Source organism: Fukomys damarensis, unplaced genomic scaffold (assembly GCF_012274545.1).
Source record: "Fukomys damarensis isolate Sample0158 unplaced genomic scaffold, DMR_v1.0_HiC HiC_scaffold_14, whole genome shotgun sequence".
Taxonomy (NCBI): domain Eukaryota; kingdom Metazoa; phylum Chordata; class Mammalia; order Rodentia; family Bathyergidae; genus Fukomys; species Fukomys damarensis.
This window is the reverse complement of record NW_022900926.1, coordinates 11,549,548-11,571,450: the sequence shown is the minus strand read 5'-3', so window position 1 is coordinate 11,571,450 and position 21,903 is coordinate 11,549,548. Positions and strand designations below refer to the sequence as shown.

The 21,903-nt window shown below is 43.5% G+C and overlaps 1 protein-coding gene across 4 annotated transcripts in view; it reads right to left on the bottom strand.

Moving 5' to 3' along the window:
- The window catches only part of Akap7 (A-kinase anchoring protein 7), a 118,278-nt gene extending 96,752 nt beyond the window's left edge, over window positions 1-21,526 (bottom strand). Inside the window, exons 1-3 of one of the 4 annotated variants that reach the window (XM_033763234.1) lie at window positions 21,453-21,526; window positions 15,744-15,857; window positions 5,672-5,811 (exon numbers count right to left, since the gene is read on the bottom strand). In XM_033763234.1, the coding sequence (XP_033619125.1) occupies window positions 5,672-5,811; window positions 15,744-15,837 (234 nt within the window). In that variant the 5' untranslated portion in view covers window positions 15,838-15,857; window positions 21,453-21,526. Of the gene's footprint in view, window positions 1-5,671; window positions 5,812-12,054; window positions 12,089-15,743; window positions 15,900-21,452 lie in introns of those variants that run through there. The other 3 variants (XM_019209777.2, XM_010639127.2, XM_033763235.1) reach the window with 3 other exon arrangements.
- Window positions 21,527-21,903: the final 377 nt, after the last annotated feature.

The window sequence follows — 21,903 nt, the reverse complement described above, 5'->3', positions numbered from 1 at the left end:
TGAAAATAATCTTTTCCACTGGCAAATTTAAAACTATAAAAAAATTAACACACTCCTAATTTCATCAGCTTCTGATTATTCCTTGCTTTTTTTCCAAGGTCGATTTACCTCACTCAGGGATGGCCAACCTACCGCACATGCCGCAGTGGGTTATTTGCATCACTGAAAGCTCTAGAAGGTCCACCCTGCTGCCTTCTGTTGTCACCTGCTACAGTCTGGATCGCCAATGGCCCTCAACATCCCACATGCTACACGGGCCGAGGGCCTGGCTGCTGCCGTGGCACTTTGGTGAGACGGTGGAGCCTTCCAAAGGTGGACCGGAGGGAGACATGCAGGGGACTCTTGCAGGAGACTATGGGACCCCAGACCAGCCCCTGGCACTTCTCCGTCTTCAGCTCGAGGCTGTGACTTGTGCCTTTCTGCTGTGCCACATTATCCCACCAGGGTGCGCTGCTTCCCCACCGCCTCAAAGTAAAGGGCTCAATCCATGAACTCAGACTAGAGTTTCCCAAACTGTGAGCCCTTGTGAAACTTTTCTGCATCTAAATTAGTTACCTTGGGCATTCTGTTACAGTAACAAAAATCCGATTAAGACACCACCTCACATAAGAAAGTAGATAAAAACTATGTAAGTAGGAACTAAGTAACAGTGAAATAATTCTAGTCAGTTAAGAAACATTTAAGATTTACTATGTCCTCATCAAAATGTTTTTCTCCTTTCATCTTTAATGTGAAGAAACACATGCTTGTATGCATCTCTGAAACTTTTATGTAGCCATTCTAATACACTTCCCAGGTCTAATTCTCTCTCCTTTCTTTTTGTACAGGGTTCAAACTCAGGACCTTGCGCTTGTGCGGCAGGCAGCGGCACCACTGAGTTAAATCCCCGGCCCCCCGTTCTAATTCTAAAAATAAGAAGTCAAGACTCTGTCATTACAGATTTTCCATTATTACAGAATTCCAAACGTCTAAGAATGTGTCTGTATTCAAAGACCTGTGTAATTCTGAATGGTTTTGCTTTAAAACTAGATGCCAACAAACAGAGGCCAAAAGTAGAACGACTCATTGTGAAAGTGCTGGCTCCCAACAGCCCCTGTGCAGGTTGCTTAATTGGCATCTGGAATTCAGTCTTCCGCTGAAACAAGGTCACCAATGCTGCCCCTTTTCCCATGCCTCCTTACAAAGGCGCCTAAGCAGTTTTAAAAGAAAATTAACATTAGATACTTTAAAACAAACTACACAAAAAGGCTTATGCAAAAGATACAAAATATGTCTCCTCCTGTCCAATTCTTCCATTGCCTCCATATCTGTGTGGAAGTTCTCCAAGCCTCCTGCTACCTAAAACTAAGTCTCTTGAGAGAAAGTCATTGAATAAACCTGCGTTTCCCACTATTAGACGCTCCTATTGCTGCCAAAACAATGATTTACAGTGAACCCATACGGTGAAACCTGCATTTGGAGCGCTGTATTTATTAGGCACCCTAAGAGTCCTCGATCTCAGGCTGTAGCTCAGGGGTACAGCGCCTGCCTAGTACTCACAAGGACCCAGCTTCCACCCCCAGCACACGGCAAAAACACGAGTTCTGACTCAAATTTGCCACCATGCAAACCACCTTTACTCCTAAAACGACAGTACTGTGTGCATGTGTGTGTGTGTGATTGCAGGCCTACCGTGGGGCAAGCTCTAGGGTGGGTACTAACAGCGCATTAAAACATTTTGTGAGGAAGGCAAGTGTCCAACTGCAAAGGTGACAAATGACAACCGGAAAGCCGTCCATGCTGCGGGTGGAGCAAGAGGAAGAGGGAAGCTGACAGGGTGAGGGGCCCTGGGGAGAGGCCTGAGGATCCCAAGGAGAGAGAAAACTCCCCCTGCCTGGGAAGAGGGAAGCCAGGGAGGCCAGGGAACCGCAGACAGGATGAAGCAGAAAGCTAGGCTGGCAGGGAGCAGCCAGGAGAGGGGGAAACGGAAACCAGCGGGGTGGTCCTGGAGGCTCTGAGCAGGCCGGAGGTGGGCTCACACCAGGGCTTGGAAAAGAATCACCCAGGTCAGTACTGGCACCAACAGAAGCTGACGCAGAGGTTAGGTCACTGGGCGACACCACGAAGGAGCTGGTGACACAGGTGTCGTCGTCTAACAACCCCTCCAGCGCCCACACATCCTCACAAGAGTGCAGACGCAGAAGCAAGGCCTCAGTGTGCAGGTGCACACCTGTGATCCCAGCACTAGAGAGGCTGAGGCAGGACGGTCACCACAAGTTCAAGGCCAGCCTGGGCTACATAGCCAGAAAAACAAACAAACAACAACAACAAAAAACTATCCAAACAACTTGCAAGAATATCATATAATTTTGTTATCACCTAAACACTTTCATTCACCCACCAAAGGAATCAAATATGTATTACTAAAACCAGGATATGATGCGTCACTGTGTCAAATCTAAAATCGACTACGGCTATATAATTTTTCTCTCTTTATATCTCTTTCCAACCCAGCTAAACTGTATTCACAGGGTAGATTGTTCCTCGAATGGCCCAACAGTAGTATTATTTTTCTTTTGATACTGCATTTCTTTGATTTCCATTTTATTTGCTCTCTGAATATTCATTAGCCAGACCAGGGTAGTGGCTAGGTGGTAGCGTTCATGTCTAGCGTATGTGAGATCTTGGGCTCCACACTCAGAACCTCAAACGATGAATGAATAAATTAACAAATAAAGAGTATTCACTAGTATCCTCTAGAAACATTCCAGTTAAACCAAGAGAAGCAATCTGAAAATGCACCTAATCAAAGCAATGAAAGCCCACAATCAATAATTTTGATCTGGCTCTAAAACTGGGCTGAAATGCAAAAACAGTCTTCTAAAGGAGGTGCTCTTTCTTACAAGTTTCTCAGCTCGGCACTGGCTCACACCTGGAATCCCAGCACCAAGGGAGGCTGAAACAGGACCATCACGAGTTCAAGTTCTACCTGGGCAACTTAGCAAGACACTGTCTCAAAACGAACAAACAAACAAACAAACACAAAGATAGGGCATTTGGCTCAGTGCAAAGACACTGGGTTCAATTCCCAGTAGCGGGGAAAAAGAAAAAGAAAAAGATTTTTAGTATGAGCTACCTGGCTGGTACCATCTTCCCCTATTCATATCACATTTCACATTTATCTCTCAGATTCTTAACAGGTTTCTACTGAGTGTTCCATGCCACATCAAGTCTGCCACAGGTTGAACATTTCTAATCCAAACTCTGAAATCAACAGTGCTCGAGAATATAAAACTTTCTGAGGGCCAACAAGATGCCACCAATAAAAAATTTCACATGTGCCCTCATGTGGATGGGTCACAGTCCAAACGCAGGCACACTATAAGTTACCGTGTAAGATTACTTCCAGGCCCTACGTATGGCGTATTTGAAACAAGTGATTTCCACATTCGGACTTGGGTCCCATCCCCAAGATATTTCATTACGTCTTTGAAAATCTTCCGAAATTCAAAATGTATCATACTTCTGGGCCAGAGCACCTTTGGATGAGGGACACTCAACCTATACAGCAGTTAGCTTTTAACTAGAGTAGTTTTTAAAGAAATGGTTGTAATAATCTGCGCCACAAAAGGGACTAAGTAACCAGAAACTGCAGTTTACTCCACCCCAGAGATTTCAGAATCTTCTTTTCCCATCTGATCACTTGTCTCTACTTCTGAAAGTTCCCCCGATAAAGTGAACAAGTGCTTGGAAAGCACTGTCATGCCATCTTGGTCCAGCAGCTTTAGCAGAACTGTTGTTTAAATCTGAATGCTGGGCTGGGAATGTGGCTCCACGGTAGACCACCTGCCTGGCATGCATGGGGTCTCAGTAAAAACAGCATTAAAAAAATGGTACCTTTTTGTTGGTGATCGGAATGGACAGGAAATAGTTGGGTTGATAATCTTTATGGTGTTTTTTCCTCTTGTTTTCTTGCTCACTCTTAATTGACTCCTTTTCTTCACTCTTCTTTGAGTTTATCTGAGGCACATCAGTGTCTAGAAGAAAAACAGCAGCTAACAATGTGTGTGAACGTTTCAACAAAGATGATATAGTCGGAAAAGGAAAGCAGCAGCATATAAGTGCCAATCACTCATAACTGTCATTTTTAAAGCTAAAGCAGGGGTTGGCAAAAACTTCTATAAAGGACACATATTTTTTAGTATTTGCAGATCATATATGGTCTCCATCCCAAATACGCAACTCCAAAAAAACATAAATGAAGTGGTATAGCTTTGTTTCAATAAAACTTTATTTACAAAGCAGCTAGTAAGCCTGCGGGCACAGTGTGCTAGCCCCTGGTCTGAGGTCCAGCTAACAACCATTTCCTCCTATGTGCCACAGCTTTTCCCACCCTGGGAAACATCACTTGTTCATCCACCCCCAATGACCTACCCTTCCCCTGCTAGGGCACACCCCTAAAGTCTCCACCACCCTTAGGGGACCAAGGCTTAACACACTGGTTTTGGGACAGTCAAGACTCAAACTGGAGCACTTACGATCAGGTACAAAGGTGTCCAGAGTCAATTTCAAAGCTTTCCCACTGGTCTAACCTGGGACAATTTGAGCATCAAATCGAGTAACAAATTTAGTGGTATGAAGTACATCACTCAGTGTGATACAATAATAAAAAGAAAATTAAAACTAAAAACTCACAGTCACCTTTGAAGGAGTCCAGAGAACCATGACTAAAAATCTGATGACAAAGGGAATAAAAACAGGACCATCACGAGTTCAAGTTCTACCTGGGCAACTTAGCAAGACACTGTCTCAAAACGAACAAACAAACAAACAAACACAAAGATAGGGCATTTGGCTCAGTGCAAAGACACTGGGTTCAATTCCCAGTAGCGGGGAAAAAGAAAAAGAAAAAGATTTTTAGTATGAGCTACCTGGCTGGTACCATCTTCCCCTATTCATATCACATTTCACATTTATCTCTCAGATTCTTAACAGGTTTCTACTGAGTGTTCCATGCCACATCAAGTCTGCCACAGGTTGAACATTTCTAATCCAAACTCTGAAATCAACAGTGCTCGAGAATATAAAACTTTCTGAGGGCCAACAAGATGCCACCAATAAAAAATTTCACATGTGCCCTCATGTGGATGGGTCACAGTCCAAACGCAGGCACACTATAAGTTACCGTGTAAGATTACTTCCAGGCCCTACGTATGGCGTATTTGAAACAAGTGATTTCCACATTCGGACTTGGGTCCCATCCCCAAGATATTTCATTACGTCTTTGAAAATCTTCCGAAATTCAAAATGTATCATACTTCTGGGCCAGAGCACCTTTGGATGAGGGACACTCAACCTATACAGCAGTTAGCTTTTAACTAGAGTAGTTTTTAAAGAAATGGTTGTAATAATCTGCGCCACAAAAGGGACTAAGTAACCAGAAACTGCAGTTTACTCCACCCCAGAGATTTCAGAATCTTCTTTTCCCATCTGATCACTTGTCTCTACTTCTGAAAGTTCCCCCGATAAAGTGAACAAGTGCTTGGAAAGCACTGTCATGCCATCTTGGTCCAGCAGCTTTAGCAGAACTGTTGTTTAAATCTGAATGCTGGGCTGGGAATGTGGCTCCACGGTAGACCACCTGCCTGGCATGCATGGGGTCTCAGTAAAAACAGCATTAAAAAAATGGTACCTTTTTGTTGGTGATCGGAATGGACAGGAAATAGTTGGGTTGATAATCTTTATGGTGTTTTTTCCTCTTGTTTTCTTGCTCACTCTTAATTGACTCCTTTTCTTCACTCTTCTTTGAGTTTATCTGAGGCACATCAGTGTCTAGAAGAAAAACAGCAGCTAACAATGTGTGTGAACGTTTCAACAAAGATGATATAGTCGGAAAAGGAAAGCAGCAGCATATAAGTGCCAATCACTCATAACTGTCATTTTTAAAGCTAAAGCAGGGGTTGGCAAAAACTTCTATAAAGGACACATATTTTTTAGTATTTGCAGATCATATATGGTCTCCATCCCAAATACGCAACTCCAAAAAAACATAAATGAAGTGGTATAGCTTTGTTTCAATAAAACTTTATTTACAAAGCAGCTAGTAAGCCTGCGGGCACAGTGTGCTAGCCCCTGGTCTGAGGTCCAGCTAACAACCATTTCCTCCTATGTGCCACAGCTTTTCCCACCCTGGGAAACATCACTTGTTCATCCACCCCCAATGACCTACCCTTCCCCTGCTAGGGCACACCCCTAAAGTCTCCACCACCCTTAGGGGACCAAGGCTTAACACACTGGTTTTGGGACAGTCAAGACTCAAACTGGAGCACTTGCGATCAGGTACAAAGGTGTCCAGAGTCAATTTCAAAGCTTTCCCACTGGTCTAACCTGGGACAATTTGAGCATCAAATCGAGTAACAAATTTAGTGGTATGAAGTACATCACTCAGTGTGATACAATAATAAAAAGAAAATTAAAACTAAAAACTCACAGTCACCTTTGAAGGAGTCCAGAGAACCATGACTAAAAATCTGATGACAAAGGGAATAAAATGGGCATGTATCTAGCCTTTTATTATAACCAGATAATTCTATAGTAAATATTCTACAGTAAATAAAATAGCTAAGATAAAGTTCTTTAAATGTCCAGCTAATAAAGGCAAATACACAGAGATAAAATATCCTCATTTTGAAATGCTTAACAAAGCAATAGATCAACCCAGAGATCATCAACAGATGATCCACCAGGTAGAAAGCTGACAGGAAATTTCAGTAATGGAACATGGAGACAGTAAGACCTGGAGCCACTGATCAGTCCTAAAGTCACAAAAAAGAGACAAGCAAACATTGTTCTACTCATATCACACTATGGAAATTCAAAATATCTCTGGTCAGGGGTGGTGGCACACGCCTGTCACTCCAGCACTGAAGGCTGAGGCAGGAGGATCGCTGCAAGTTTGAGGCCAGCCGGAGCTACACAGTGAGCTCAAGGCCAGCCTGAACGACAAAGCAAGACATTGTCTCAAAATCAGAAAAAAAAAAAATTAAGTACTTTTGGAGCATTCTTGTCAATATGCCAAATATAATTAAGCCTCCCTTTCTAACTATTAGTTTACTAGAAATATGAGGAGCAAAAAATATGTAAAATGATCAGGAGAATGTCTATACAGCCTGACTTCCTCAACCACACACCCACACACACACGCACACACACACACACACACAATAAAGGCACTAACTTAGGACAACTCTTCACAAACTTTATAAACTAACCAATTATACCCTCGGTTCCAAACTCTCAGTCCAGTTTCTCCCACCTTATCTTCCTCAGCCCCACTCACACACTTCAGCCATCCTCCCTCCAACAACCACAACCACACACACACACACACGCACACACACACACACACACACACAGAAAACAGATTTATAGAAGGAAACAGAGTCAAGATATGCAGGAATCACAGTGTGACTATGATCAAAGCCTAACATATGTGCTTAGGGAAATGTCACAGTGAAGCCCATTAACTTGTACAACAAATCTGAGAATCTGAGTTAATACTTTGAATGACAATAAAAAGAAATAATAGGCTCTCATTGGCAAAAACCAAAAGTGAATACCTGACTATACCCATCTACAAAAGAAAGAGATTTACCAAGTATGATGCATTGGTTCCTATCGAATAGGTTTTTTAAATCCGTGATACAATCAGAGACTGACTGGATGGATAATTGGTGAGAATAGAAATTACTACTATTTATTGGTACAGGGATGAGTTTGTAGGTACACTTTTCAAAAAAGCTTTCTTGGCCAGGGGAAGTAGCTCAGAGGTAGAGCATTTGTCTAGCATGCACAAAGCCCTGGCACAGCGAAATATAAAATTAAATTTTTAAATGGCTCCTTACTTTTTTTTTGGAAGCTTTGGGGATTAAAGAACAACTTGTGCATATAAGGCAAGTGCTCCTACCACTGAGCCACATCCCGGCCTTTTTGGGTTTTTCTGAGACAGAGTCTAAGTTGTGCAGGTTGATCTCAAATGTGTCATCTTCCTGCCTCGGCCTCCCACACAGCTGGGATTACAGGCATGCACCATCACACCCAGTCAGTCACTCCTTACTTTCTAAAGTCACAAACTAAAGTATTTACAGGTAAAGTAACATCCTTGGGATTTACCTCAAAATAACCCACTAAAGAGCTGGTGTTGACTACCTAAGGCTCACCGTCCCATTTTCTCTACTTGCAAATCTATTCAAGTTTCTATAATGAAATACTTTTTAAAAAACAGGTTATCCAGGCGTCTCCTCTAGCTCTGATTTTCTGTGATCCAGGTTAAAGGTACTGTTAACACCTGCACTAATCAGACACGGTGAAATTAAAGAAAAAAAGGACTTCAAGAGTTTCCTAAAACTGTAGTCTTTTTTTGTTTTTTAAACTGCAAGCATCAACATCTAAGAAAGTAACGAAATTAATTTAAGAGTAAAGGGCAATTTTTAAAAACTGGAATGGAATGGTCCAATTCCTGGAGACAGTACATTACTCACAGACAGTGAGTATTGCTTAACGAAACTTATTATTTCCATTTTTTGTATGCACATGGGAATTGACTAGCGATGTAAAATGTATTCTGTATGTAATTTTTTTTTTCTTTTGGTACCGGAGATTAAACTCAGGACCTTGGGCTTTCGAGGCAGGTGCGGTGCCGCTGAGCTAAATCCCCGGCCCTATAAAATGTATTCTTCACTGAGAACATAAGATCTAATCATTTGTACTGTATTTTATTCAGACTCTAATAAGGGCAATCCTAGAGAAGGACAGACTTAACAGTGCTGGTTCTTTTGGCCTTTTAAGTGGTTTTATACCTTATTTGTTTTACCCCCATCTTGTCTGTAGCAACTGATTTTTGCTCTTTTCAAACATTACAAAATCTAGGACTGGGGATTTTGCTCAATGGTTCTGCCGCTGCCCTTGCAAGCCCAAGATCCGGAGTTCGATCCCCAGTACCAAAAAACAAAAACAAAATCTATTCTGCAGACATCAACAAAGCACAATCACATTCTCTCAAAGTAATGGTTTTAACGTCTCAGTCCTCGAAGAAGGCCACATCATCAGAGTGACTGTGAAATTCCAACTCAGAATACAACTTCCTGGCAAAACTTAAGTAGTACCAGGTCAGTCTAAATGTCTTTAGCTTTCAATCTCACCAATAACAATTTAACTTTGAACCAAATAACATGAAGTACTGTTTTGTTAGGCCTCATAGCACAAAATTCAAAGTTATCAGAGAACTGGTTTTTAAAAAGAATCCTAATGATATTCATTGCTCTAGGAGTTTTATCAACCCTTAATATACTTTTTGTTAATTCAGTGGTTCCTGTGGATTTGTGGTAAGCTTGTTTCACCTGAGCCCATCCCGTCCGCTTGAATAGTCTTTTTCTTTTATTTGTAAAGTTTAATTGTGTAGCCAAAGAACAAAATTCCTCTACTTTTCCTTACTAGATATTTTATTTCTAACTTTGACATTATCGATTTTGAAGATAGATTCTAGAGAAAATTTGCTTTTTTTAAAACTTTCATATGAAAATATCCAGAGCAAAAATATCCACACAATTAATAACCTACTTTACTGATAAAAACATTAAAGGTGAGTGACTGTAGAAATAAAATGCAGAATGCACTGGCCAGGAGCTCCCAATCCTTCACAGTAACTTTATGGTTGGCAAAAGAGTCAGGCGTGAAGCACACCTCATCAATTCACGGCATAAATTTAATTTATTCCCCCTGTCAATTTCCATAATGGTTTTAGGAGCCATTCTAATGTGCTCTGATGACTCCGGTCATGTTAACAAAGGCTACAACTCTCTGATCTCCACATTTATTTTAGTAACTAAAGCACCACATGTCATTTTATGTAAATGAACCAGTTTTCCACAAGTTCTGTTTATTCTCTCAAAAACTACAAAGCAGTGAGGTATGGGAGAAATTAATTTAATTAAGCAATCCATCTGTTATTGTGGGGCGATGCTTTTCACAGTTGCCCTCCATTAAAAGCCTGAAATGAATTAAATCTTTCTACATTTCATAGAATTACTCCTCCTTACTATATAGATAATCTTTGGCAAAGTCCTAAGACATTCTAAAAATATAATTTACTGCCTTCATTTGGTTTCCATGGAGATTAAGTGAGGAAAATATGGCCAAAGGCATTCAGCATTATTCTAAGAACCTGTGTGTGAAGCCAGGCAGGGGGGCACACACCTGTAACCCAGCACCGAGGCAGGAGGATTGAGCAATTAAGGCCACCTTGGGCTACGTGGTGAGTTCAAAGTCAGCCTGGACTGCATGGTGGGACTGCCTCAAAAAAAAACATAAGAAATAGAGGAGATGGGTATGATGAAAATATGTTATATGCATTGAAACTCAATACTGTGTGAAGTTAATAGACACTGATAATAAAAGAAAAATGAATAAAATTGCAAGCTCATCATTTAACATCTTCTGTAAAATACTGTACTCCAGTTTCAGGGGAAAAAGTATTCGTTACATATATGACAAAAGTGTTGTCTTTACAAAGAATTCTTATAACTCAATAAAACAGATAAAGAGCATGAAAAAACTAAGTGATCATTAACATGAAGAATGTCCAGCCTCAGTAACAACCAAATAAATGAAAATGAGACAACATAAAAATTAAAAATAAATAAATATACCACTCTTGATGGGCAAATTATTACATTTAGCAAATATATTTAGGAAAATTTTTGGTACACATCTATAATCAAGCACTCTAGGAGGCTGAGGCAGGAGGATTGCAGATTCAAGCCCAGCCTGGGCAGTTTAGCCTGTCTCAAAATTAAAAAAAAAAAAAAATTTTTTTTTTCAGTACTGCAGATTGAACCCAGCACCTCTGCACTAAGCTGCATCCCCAGCTCTTTTCACATTTGGAGACAGGGTCTCACTAAGGCGACCGGGCTGGCCTTAAACTTGTCAAACTCCTATTCATTTATTGATTGATTTATTATTTATTTATTTTTATTGGTACATTTTAGGCATACATAATGATAACACTTATCATAGGGAATTTGCACCAGTACATGATATATCCCACCTCTTTTTTTTCCCTTTCCCCTCCTCCCCTCAAACCTCTTGCCCTTCCTATGTAAAAAGCTGAATATGACATTTTGTTTCTTGGTCTTTATACTTACTCATGCATTATGAGAAATTTCATATGTGTACCTTTATGAATGACTTCAAAAGTCAGTATATATACATGGTGAAGAATGAAACAAATTTAATATGCATAAAATAAAATAATCTACTATTTTACTAATTAAAACACAATAACAATCTTTTAAAAAAAAACTGCAAAACTGCTCATTCCTGAAGGAACGACTAATCCTGTCTTCAACATCTTCCCTTCCCTCTGACAGCATTATGTGCAGCACCGAGTGTCCAGCCGCCGTGGGCTGGGTGAGTTCTCGCTCCTGTGAAAGTCAGGGCCCCAGCACGAAGGGGAGAAGCTCACCTCAGCCTGTGACCCAGTGACAGAGGTGGCTTAAAAGGCCTTGGCAGAGGGTGAAGGGCTGTACCACACCCCACACCTGGAAGGGTGGCTTCGGAACTGTTTTTGAGTTTATAATCCCAGGCACTAAAGCAAAAGTACTAATCATTTTGGTGTCGACAATTTTTGTCCCTTTTAGTTCTGTTTACAGAGAGCATAAATGGTACAGTCAGTTAGAGAGTCAGTTTAGGCTTAAGATTTCAGCCTTCTCAGAGGTTTCTCAGGAAGAGGTGCCTGTGGGTGACATTTACTCTAGTCTGGGGGTCACTGCTAGTTCCTCAGAGGAACCACAGACCCAGTAGGTCAAAGGAGGTCCCTCCTAATGCCTCCATGCCCGTGACAGCCTAGGGTGGACCTAGTAGCAAGGCCAGCTTTGTCAAAATCTCATCTGATCAAAAACTAGTTAGTAGTTTCTTGTTTGCAAAAAACGTTACTGTTTGTTCCTTAAGAGTTATCGAAAAAGCTATTATAAAAAAGATATAATCATGGGCTGGGGATGTAGCTCAGTGACGCCTTACCTTCCCAGCAAGCACAAAGTCCTGAGTTCAGTCTCTGATACCAAAAAAAAAAAAAGAAAGAAAGAAAGAAAAGATAATCAGATGTCCCCAAATAACTAAGAGATATCTTTCAAAGTTTTTGTAAATAACAGTTATATGCTAATTTACATTTTTAACTGTTTTCTTACATAATTTCCTCTTTTGAAGTTGAGCACAATGATATACTCCTGTAATCCCAGTACCCAGGAGGCTGAAACAGGAGGATCACTATGAGCTCAAGGCCAGCCTGGGCTACAGAGTGAGTTCAAGGCCAGCTTGAACTACATAGTGAGACCCTGTCTCAAAAAACCAACAATTTTAAGGCCAGGGATTTAGCTCAGTGGTGCCACCACCTGCATCACAAGCACAAGGTCCCGAGTTCGATCCCTAGTACAAAAAATAAATAAATAAATAAACATAATTTTAAAATTGAAAAAAAGAAAACAATTTCCAGTTTTGATCTCTACAGCAACACTAGGAGGTAAGCAAGGAGGAATTATAATCCACATTTTATATTTTAAGAAGCCCAGCTCCCATGGTTGGAAGTACTAAAATCACTGAAGTAGAAATCAAATAACACTTAAAACTGAAGTTTTCGGTTTCTCCCATTATCTGTGTGTAAGCTGCACCTTCCAATTTGAAATCCACCTCCCCAGAAAAGTAGTCTTGTATATAGTGGTTTGGAATCTAGACTAACTCACAGAGTTGTAGCTCGTAAGGGTTAAACTCTCACAAAGTGGCGTAAGTGCAGAGTTTGGGGTGGACGTGAGGGGCCCGGCCTCCTTCCCTAATGTCGTAGGAAGGAAATGTACCAATCCTGCGAGAAAATACCGTCTGCCTGAAAGACTGGCCACCTAGCCCAATCCCGATCCTCTTTTCGAATCAGGTACTAGACGCAGGCCACCAATACATCCTCTCCTTCCCTCTGGTCCTGTGGTCACTGTAGGAAAGGCGTGAGGCCGGAGCCCCACAGCTGTGGAAACCGGGGCCAGGGCAAAGACGGGGGGCAGTGCATGTGGGGGACCCCAGCCTGCACTGTTCTCGGTTCTGCAGTTTATCCCCAGCTGGAGAGCAACGAAACCAGAGTGATGTAATCGGTTTACATATAATCATTGTATTTCCTCGAGAAGCACGGAATTGGGAGGAAAACTTTCAATCCTGGCTATTCCACCTCCCATTTCCAGAAGGTTCTTCTACTTAGCCAGAGTGCAGATTCTTGGAATGAAAGTCGCCAAGGGCTGCGAAACTCCAGCGTGTTTCTCTAGGGCCAGCTGGAAAGGAGAGGGGAAACGCACGTCCTGCCAGCAGACAGCTCTTCACGCTTCCTTTTCTCCTGGACCATGGAGTGGGAAAGACTGATCACCAAAATACCGGAGACAGCATGCATTTTAAGTACTCCTCTTCCCTTACCCAAACTGTAACTGCACCCAGAAGGCTGCGAGGTGGAGAGCTACGCACTTTCGGAGAGGGGCTAAGCACCAGAATCACATGGAATGTTTCAAATCACAAAACTCCGATATCAAGTATGGCAGCGCACAACTGTAATCCCAGCACTCGGGAGGCTGAGGCAGGAGGATCGCTTCGAGTTCAAAGCCAGCCTGGGCTACACAGTGACTGTGAGTCCGAGGCTAGCCCAGGTGGCCTTCATTGTATGAAGCTTACTGCTATTGATGTCCTGGCTCCACAAGGACATTGGGAGCCTCCTGAAGATCCAGATGTGGATCTGCCACGTGCTTCGATATTCATGTCTAGCACCACACCTGACAGCATCCAATAAATGTTTACCACGAAAATTAATAACCAATCCAAAGCTCACCGGTTCTATAACTAGTTCTTTTCAAATTTGTAAGTTTTCCCTTCTCTAAGTCTTAGTTTTCTCCTCTCAAAGTACAGACTGAACGAGATAACTTCTTGTTTAATGTAGAATCAATCTCAGCCATTAAAACAAACCACAGAAATCCCCCGTTGTCTGCAGGGGTCCGGTTCCAAACCCCCAGGGCAGACCTGAAAACACAGATGGGTCTGAACCTATGGAGACTGTTTTTCCCTCTCTATACCCATACTCGAGAGACAGAGCACACAGCATAAATTAGGTGCAGGCAGGAGGGAGCCGAGGGAAGGGACAGGCTAGAAGGGCAGGGCAAGAGGGGAACAAAGTTGGTCAAGATGTAACAGTGTGGGGACCGATTCCCCAAGGTGCACATGAGGACGATGCATCACAAACATAGACTGCCTCAAAGAGTTTACAGTTCTATGAGTTCTTTGTGCAGTTACATTAATGGATTAGAAATGAAGATAAAAATAAATGAACGCACAGTAAGGAATTGCAAAAATAACAGAATTATGACTAGAACAGTAAAATGGACCATTACTAAATGAAAAGGGGCCACTCTGACACCTGCGCCATGATTACATCACCGCCCACCTGGTAACCAAGCCGGCCCCTAAGTGCCGAGGCGGCCGAGGAAGTCCCAGCAAGGCTTCCTGTAAGGATGCTCAGTGGACAGCCGACTGCAGAACTGAATGCGCACTGATGCTCGTTAGTCTGTGTCTAGACATCCCTCCGAAGCCCCTGCAGTCCCAGGTGGGGCTTCTTCCAAGGTGGCTGGATCTACGGTGTGTGACACCAGGACTGATTCCCCGGGCAATGCTAGGCTCACGGGCTCTAGGGTTAAGGGTGTGAGCGCTGCCCGCCCTGAGGAGCCTGGGTAAGATGAGAGGCAGAAGGAGCCGTGGTCGTCCCTTGTGTCTTTGCTACCTTCTCCCTGCCAGGAGCTGTTTATCCTCTGCAACGCCCTTCTGCCACCCCACCTTGGGGCCAGCCCGTTATGGACTGAAACCTCTACAAACTGTGAGCTAAATAAATCTTTCCTCTTTTAACTTTGGGTGTCCTGCTTACAAGAAACTTGGATAATAGGCAAATCTCTCAGGCTTTTTTTTGTGGGGGTGGCTCCAAAGGTCAAGTAGGAAATTGTTTCTATAATGACGTGATGTTCAAAGGTAGATATTTCTGTAGTGCCAACAGGATTTCAAGCAAGCAAGCCTTCCTCGAGAGAGTTACTAAGGATTCGATGGGATCAGTACGGGCGTCTTAGTTACAAGTTTAATTATTTTGCATGCTCGCCCCAGGAGGGGCATGGGAACCGCCTGTTGCGGTCCCCCGGGAACCCTCTGGAGGCCGGCGAGGTGCACGCAGATGCCCTCAGATGAGCAGCTACTGCTGGAATGAAGAACTGAAGAGGGGATTACAAACCACAAACTAATCGAGCCCATTCTGTTCACACCCAGTTTACAGAAGGCTCAGGCCCCAAATTATGCTAAACACACCTTCACCCTGTCTGCAGTAGCTTTTTTGTGGTTGTTGTTGTTTTTGCTCCACCAGGGATTGAACTCAGGACCTTGCGCTCAAGGCAGGCGCGGTGCCACTGAGCTGCACCCCCGGCCCTCCAATAGCTCTGATGACACAGTAGCGACAGATACAGCTAACATCAGACATGACGTGTGGTGCCTCCGCACGCCTCGCGAGGACAAGGTCCCGAGTTCATCCCCGGTACCCAAAATAAAACAAAACAAAATGACACGTACTTAAACTAAAACAATTTACTGAGGGAAAATATAACTAACTTACTATACACAGCTTCTAAATACCTGTTTGTTAACAAAGCACCTACCTTCGCGGGCATCACCAATGCCTAAAGTGGCAAACGGCATGCAGCTCAGAGACTCCGCCGCCTCGGCCTCTTCGCTGGACGCTCCGTCACACATGCCGGAACTTCGTCCTCCTTCTGCGCACAGGGGAAAGAATAGCGCAGCACTGAAATCGCCATTTTTAAGAACTCATATCCAAACCAAAACAATTCAGCTCACCAAACTCCATTTTAACACTGAGTGGGCCGAGCACTTCCATACTTACATAAACAGTTCTTGCACCACATTCTCTATTGCCTACCAGCGTGTTTATGTTAACCAACAAGCGTCTAAAACCTTAGTCACGTTCTAGCATGATATCTCGAGGTTAAATGAAGGCAGAGTCAATCCACAACCCTCAACATCTTTCACAGCTACCTTTTCTTAATTCTAAAACTACATTTTTTTGCTGGGTGTGGTGGCATACTCCTGGCCTGTAGGCCCAGCACTGAAGAGGCTGAGGCAGGAGGATTTCTGGGAGTACAAGGCCAGCCTGGACTACACAGCAAGACCCTGTCTGAAAAAAATAAAACTAAATAAATAAATAAAACTACATTTTTCACATATCTTTTGGAAACAAATGAACAAGGCTTAGTCTTTTCACCTTTATTTTTAATTTTTAATAATATTACTTCTGCATTCTCATTTGTATAGGTTCTAACCTTTGTTTTTCTTCCATAACAACTTTTAAGTTGTTTCTCTCCCTTACTACACATAACACTGAAAATACAGTTAAACACAGTATACATACCTCTAAGTATGCATTTTTGGAAATTCAATTGTAAAAACCGAATGGTCTTGTAACAGCTCTCCCGTGATCAAACACTAATATGAAATTCATACTCCACACTGGGTCTGTTTTCTTATCGTGGTAGAGAAATCACACAGATCTTGAGGAGCTGTGGAAACTGATGAAGTCCACTGGCAAGCTCATCAGTCAGTGGCCTCCACAGGCCCCTGCTCCCCCCGCCACTAGTGACAGGCCAGTGTCACTGGACTAAGACTGAACAGCTTCCTGGGATACTCATACATTTTTACTCAGTGAATTTACTAAAAACTAATCTACCTTGAAGTTATTAAAGAAATCATTTTTTGCCTTTTGTTATAATTCTCCATTTTCAAATACAACACCTGCAAAGAAGTATGCGGCTTATAACATACAATAGAATAATTATCAAATTAGGTCACCGTTAACACGTACGCCAAAAATGCAAATGTTTATTGCAACTTGAATCATTTCTACTATTAATATATACACCTCCATTCTGGATGAAAGAAAAGAGCAATAACAAAACCTTTTTTTTTTTCCTTCTGGTACCAAGGATCGAACTTAGGTCCTTGTGCTTGCGAGGCAGGCAGTGGAACCACTGAGCTAAAACCCTGGCCCACAAAGCCTTTTTTAAAAATCAAGCTCAATGTTAAAAAAAAAAAAAAAAATTCTTAATAACACCATTTTGGGGGGTTTGGGGTTTTTTTTGAGACAGCATCTTGCTTTATAGTTCAGGCTGGCCTTGAACTCATTATGGAACCTAGGCTGGCCTCAAACTCGCAATGATTTTTCTGCCTCAGCCTCCCAAGTGTGGGGATCACAGTTCTATGCCACCACACACTGTGGTCACACTATTTATATATTTCAAAATTTAGGCGTATCAGTGCCCAGCACCTAAGTGTCCGACAAATGTTAGTGGACAAGTTCAACATTGCCTTTCCATTTTTAAACTTGTATTTTAGAAACACAAATGCAGTTTAAACTTAAAAAGCTGAAACATGACAATGCATAGCTTGAACCTTCAGGCACAGGTAGCTACCATAAAAGATTATCACTATCTTAGTTACTTTTCTCATTGCTGAGATAAAATACTCGACAGCCCAAGTTAAAGGCGGAAAGGTTTATTTAGCTCACAGTTTGTAAAGGTTTCAGTCCATAACTGGCTGGCTCCAAGGCAGGGTGGCTTGGCAGAGGGGCATCACAGAGGAGAAATAGTTCATGGTGCACACAAGGTAGCAAAGCAACAAGGGACTTTAACCTTGTCTCTCTGCCCTCTTATCTTCCAGGCTACTTAGGGCAGGCAGCACTCACACCCTAATCCTACAGCCCTTGAGCCTAGCACTGTACCATGGATCAATCACATAGTCAAGCTGCAGCCACCTCTGAAAAAGCCCCACCTACACTGCCGGAGGCTTTGGGGGAGGGGACATCTAGACACAAGCCACAACTTTTCACCCCTGCCCCTCCCAAAGACTCAGGCACATCCCTTTATGCAAAAGGCATTTAGTCCATCTCCAAGAATTGCCAAAGTCCTGACAGTTTCAGTACTGCTAAAAAGTCCAAGTCCCAAGTCTCCTCTGAGATTTAAGGCAAACTCTTAGCTGCAAGCCCCTATACCAAGGCAAAGAAAGTTAAACACTTTCAACATTCAACGGCACAAGACAGACATTCCAAAAGAATATATTCCAAAAGATACAAAGGGGGATACAAAGGAATGGGACCAAAACAAGTCCAAAACCCAGCAGGGCAAACATTAAATCCCACAGTTCCATTTCCAGCAACCTCAGCAATCTGTGAAAGTGTGGACTCCAAGGGCCTGGATGGCTCCACCCCCACAGCACTTCTGCTGGTCAGAGCTCCCGTGGCTTCTTTCTTTGGTGGCTTTGCTCACGTCTTGTACCCTTCTTTTGCCAACCCACATCCCTGGCTTCTCCAACCTTCTGGGGTCTCCGCTGCACCTTTGGCTTCACCCTCACAGCTTCACACACTGCCCTCTCAGGGGTGCACTGCGGGGCCTCCCGGGCCTTCGTCTGAACTCTGGGTGTAGGCCTTCCTGACCCCACAACTCCTGTATTCTGTATGGACAGAAAACCAGCAAACATGTAGATGACACCAAGGTCTGCTACCAGCTAGAGCAGCAGCCAGGCTTCCTTCTCTCTTGGCTGTAGGGGTCCAGTGCCTATGAACCAAATCCCATGGAACAATTTCCCTACACTGCTACCATTCTGGAGCATGGTGCTTTGAGGCTCTCTTCTCAAAGCAAAGTCTTTCATTTTTAATATTCTAAGGCTGCAAATAATAGAGTCCTTCTGCTTCCTGTGATAGCCTCAGGTCAACTCTTCTATTCTCCTGTTCCTTCTCAGCAATCAAGATCTCTTTGCTCTATCTTTGCAGTCCACTGCTTTCCCGGAGCTTCCTTTCTGGCCAAACTCAAAATGTTTTAAATCATCCAGCTGGACTCTTTACTCTTGATTCTCAGTATAAACCTGGCTAAAAGCCCCCAACAGTAGATAGTCCATGGCCTCAACACTAGACAGCCTTGAAATTTCTTCTGCAAGATTAGTTGCTACTCTCTATCTGAGCCTCAGGCAAAGTCTCTGGACATGAGCAAAATGCAAACAAACTTCCTGCCAAGCCATACACACATCCTCCGGAATCCAACAGTCAATGCAGTCCTTCTGCCCAGCAGAAACTCTCACGCCCAAGGACATGACATAAGCCTGGCACCATCCCAACCCCACCCCACCCCTACTTGGCCAGGGTCACAGCCAGCAGGAAACTTCACTGCCCCAGGGAAAAACCATTTCGGACAAACTTGGCCATCACGTCCCAGCCCTGGATGCCAAGAAACATCTATACAGCCACCTGAGGAGCACAGACCACCCTATCTTTGCCCCCAGATTCCTCCGGGAAACAAATTATCTGACCAATGCCTGAAAATCGCCTAGCAACCAATTCTCTACTTATATCTATGCTCTGCCCCCATTTTACACTGATTGTCACTCGGAGTCGGCCCACCTGTTTCTGCTTGGGTAAAGAGAAGTTTTGCTTGATCACACAAGGCAAGCCCAGTGGTTCCTCTGCTCTCCATGTCCTTGCTACAGAAACCTCCTGAGCCTGGTCTTTACCAACAGAATTTCTACCAGCATCCTCATCTTCTGGGCTCTGACCAGAATCTCCCATCAAGTACAGTCTCACTGTTCCAGCTCTACTTTTTCTGCCAGCATCTCCAAACCTTTCCTAACTCTTCTCTTTCCCACAAGCCAGCTCCCAAATCACACCGTCAGGTAGTCACAGCAACGACCCCACTCCTGGTACCAAATTCTTATTTACTTTTCTCATTGCTGAGGCAAAATACCTAACACCCAAAGTTAAAGGGGAAAGGTTTATTTAGCTGACAGTTTGTAGAGGTTTCAGTCCATAATAGGCCGGCTCCAAGGCAGGGTAGATGGCAGACAGGCATCGCAAAGAAACAGTTCAAGATACACCCAAGCAACGAGAAACCTTAACAGTGTCTTTCTGCACCTTTTATTTTTTCCAGGCTACTTAGGGTGAGCAGCACTCACACCCTCGATCCTAGGGCCCTTGAGCCTAGATTGCACCATGAATCAATCACACACTCTACTTCCTCAGAAAAAAGCCCCACCTATGCCTGCATGAGGCTTTATGGGTAACATTTAGACACAAGTCATAACAGTAACTAAAAACAAATGCAATTGAAACTGAAAAGTCTTGTGCAATAAAACATAAAGAGGGCAGAATGAAAATCACTATCAAAGGAGGCCAACTGCTTGTTTCCTTATTTAGTGATTGATTGATTTTGCTTTTGAAATAGGGTCTTACTATATATTCCAGGCTGGCCTTGAACCCACTACGTAGCCCAGGCTGGCCTAAAACTTGCGGTGATCCTCCTGCTTCAGCCTCCCAAATGCTGGGATTACAGGCATGAACCCAGGACTCCTCATTCTTAATATCAGAATTGCGTAACATAAAGTGACCTATTTAACGCTGGTGTCTCAGTACCAGCTCTTAAATCCCTTCATCACTTGAAAGTATAGACAGTCCCTGGATCACAATACTTGAATTTAGGGTTTTTAAACTTTATGATAGTATGAAAACAATGTGTGTCCAGTAAAAAAAAAAAACACATTTGGGATTTTGAATTTTGACTTTGTTCTGGGCAGCAGCAAACTACAGCTCTCAGGCAGGAAAAAGCTAAAGGAAATCCCAATGCCCTGGGAGGCCAAGGCAGGAGGATCCTGAGTTCAAGACCAGCCTGGAACATAGCGAGAGTATATCAAAAGGGGGAGAAAGGATACAAAAGTGGATGGTTGCGTGTAGGAACATTCCCCAAGAACCAACAGCAAACGCCAAGACCACCCATTCTAGCCTGGCTAGGCTACTAAAAATAGCAGTATCTTGTGTCTGGATAAATGTAGAGAGCTGTGGAGTAAATAAATAAGGTCACCTGACCTTTAGGCTTCACATAACTAAGGAGAAAGGCAAAATAATCCTCTCTCTGCAAAGGAATGAAAGGAAGCTATAACCTCCACAAACCCCCCTAAACTCTATTAATATGCTGAAGAAGGGCTACAGATAAGCCCACAGCCTGAATTCCAAGGCCATCCTCTTGCAACTGAGGTGAGATTCCTTTAACAATCTCCTGCCTGTAATCGCTACTGAGGCAGGAGACGGGCAAACTGGGATACACAGCAAGTTCAAACCAGCCTGAAGTGAAGTCTCAAAAAGCCCACCCACCCACCCACCAACCGAAAAGCTCCTTCTTCCTCTTTTATGCAAACCTCCGCATGTTCTGTTATACAGGCATCTCCAAAACAACACCCCGGACCCCCCACCCCAGGTCTGGCCTTTCCATTTGCCTAATTAACTGCAAACCTCTTCATAACGCCTATTTATGTGGCACCTTTCAATGTTCTTTTGCTTCTTGCATGTTTAAAATATCAGTATCCTGTAGAAGAGCGGCTTCCCTAACAGCTTCCTGGTTCCTTTACCCGCGGCCTCTAGGGTCCCCCAGCTCGTAGGACCCGCTAAATTCGACTGGGCAAACGCCCGGGCAGAGGGGATGCTGGCGCAGGTGGAGACTTCGCGCCAGATTCAAAGTGGCCGCTTCCGACCCGGTGTCAAATCCTGCAGGAACCAGGACGCGGGAGGCCAAGGGACGTCCGTCCTCGGGAACAAAGGCGAACCGTTCCAAGTCTTGTTTACGACCCAACAGCGCGGGCCGGGAGGTGCCCAGAGGACCGTGCGCCAAGGGTCAGGGATCAGAGACGGGAAACGAAAGTGAAACCTGGGGACGGGCGGGCGCCCCGCTGCCGCCGCTGCGACCGAGAACAGGAGAACGGCGCCCACCGAGT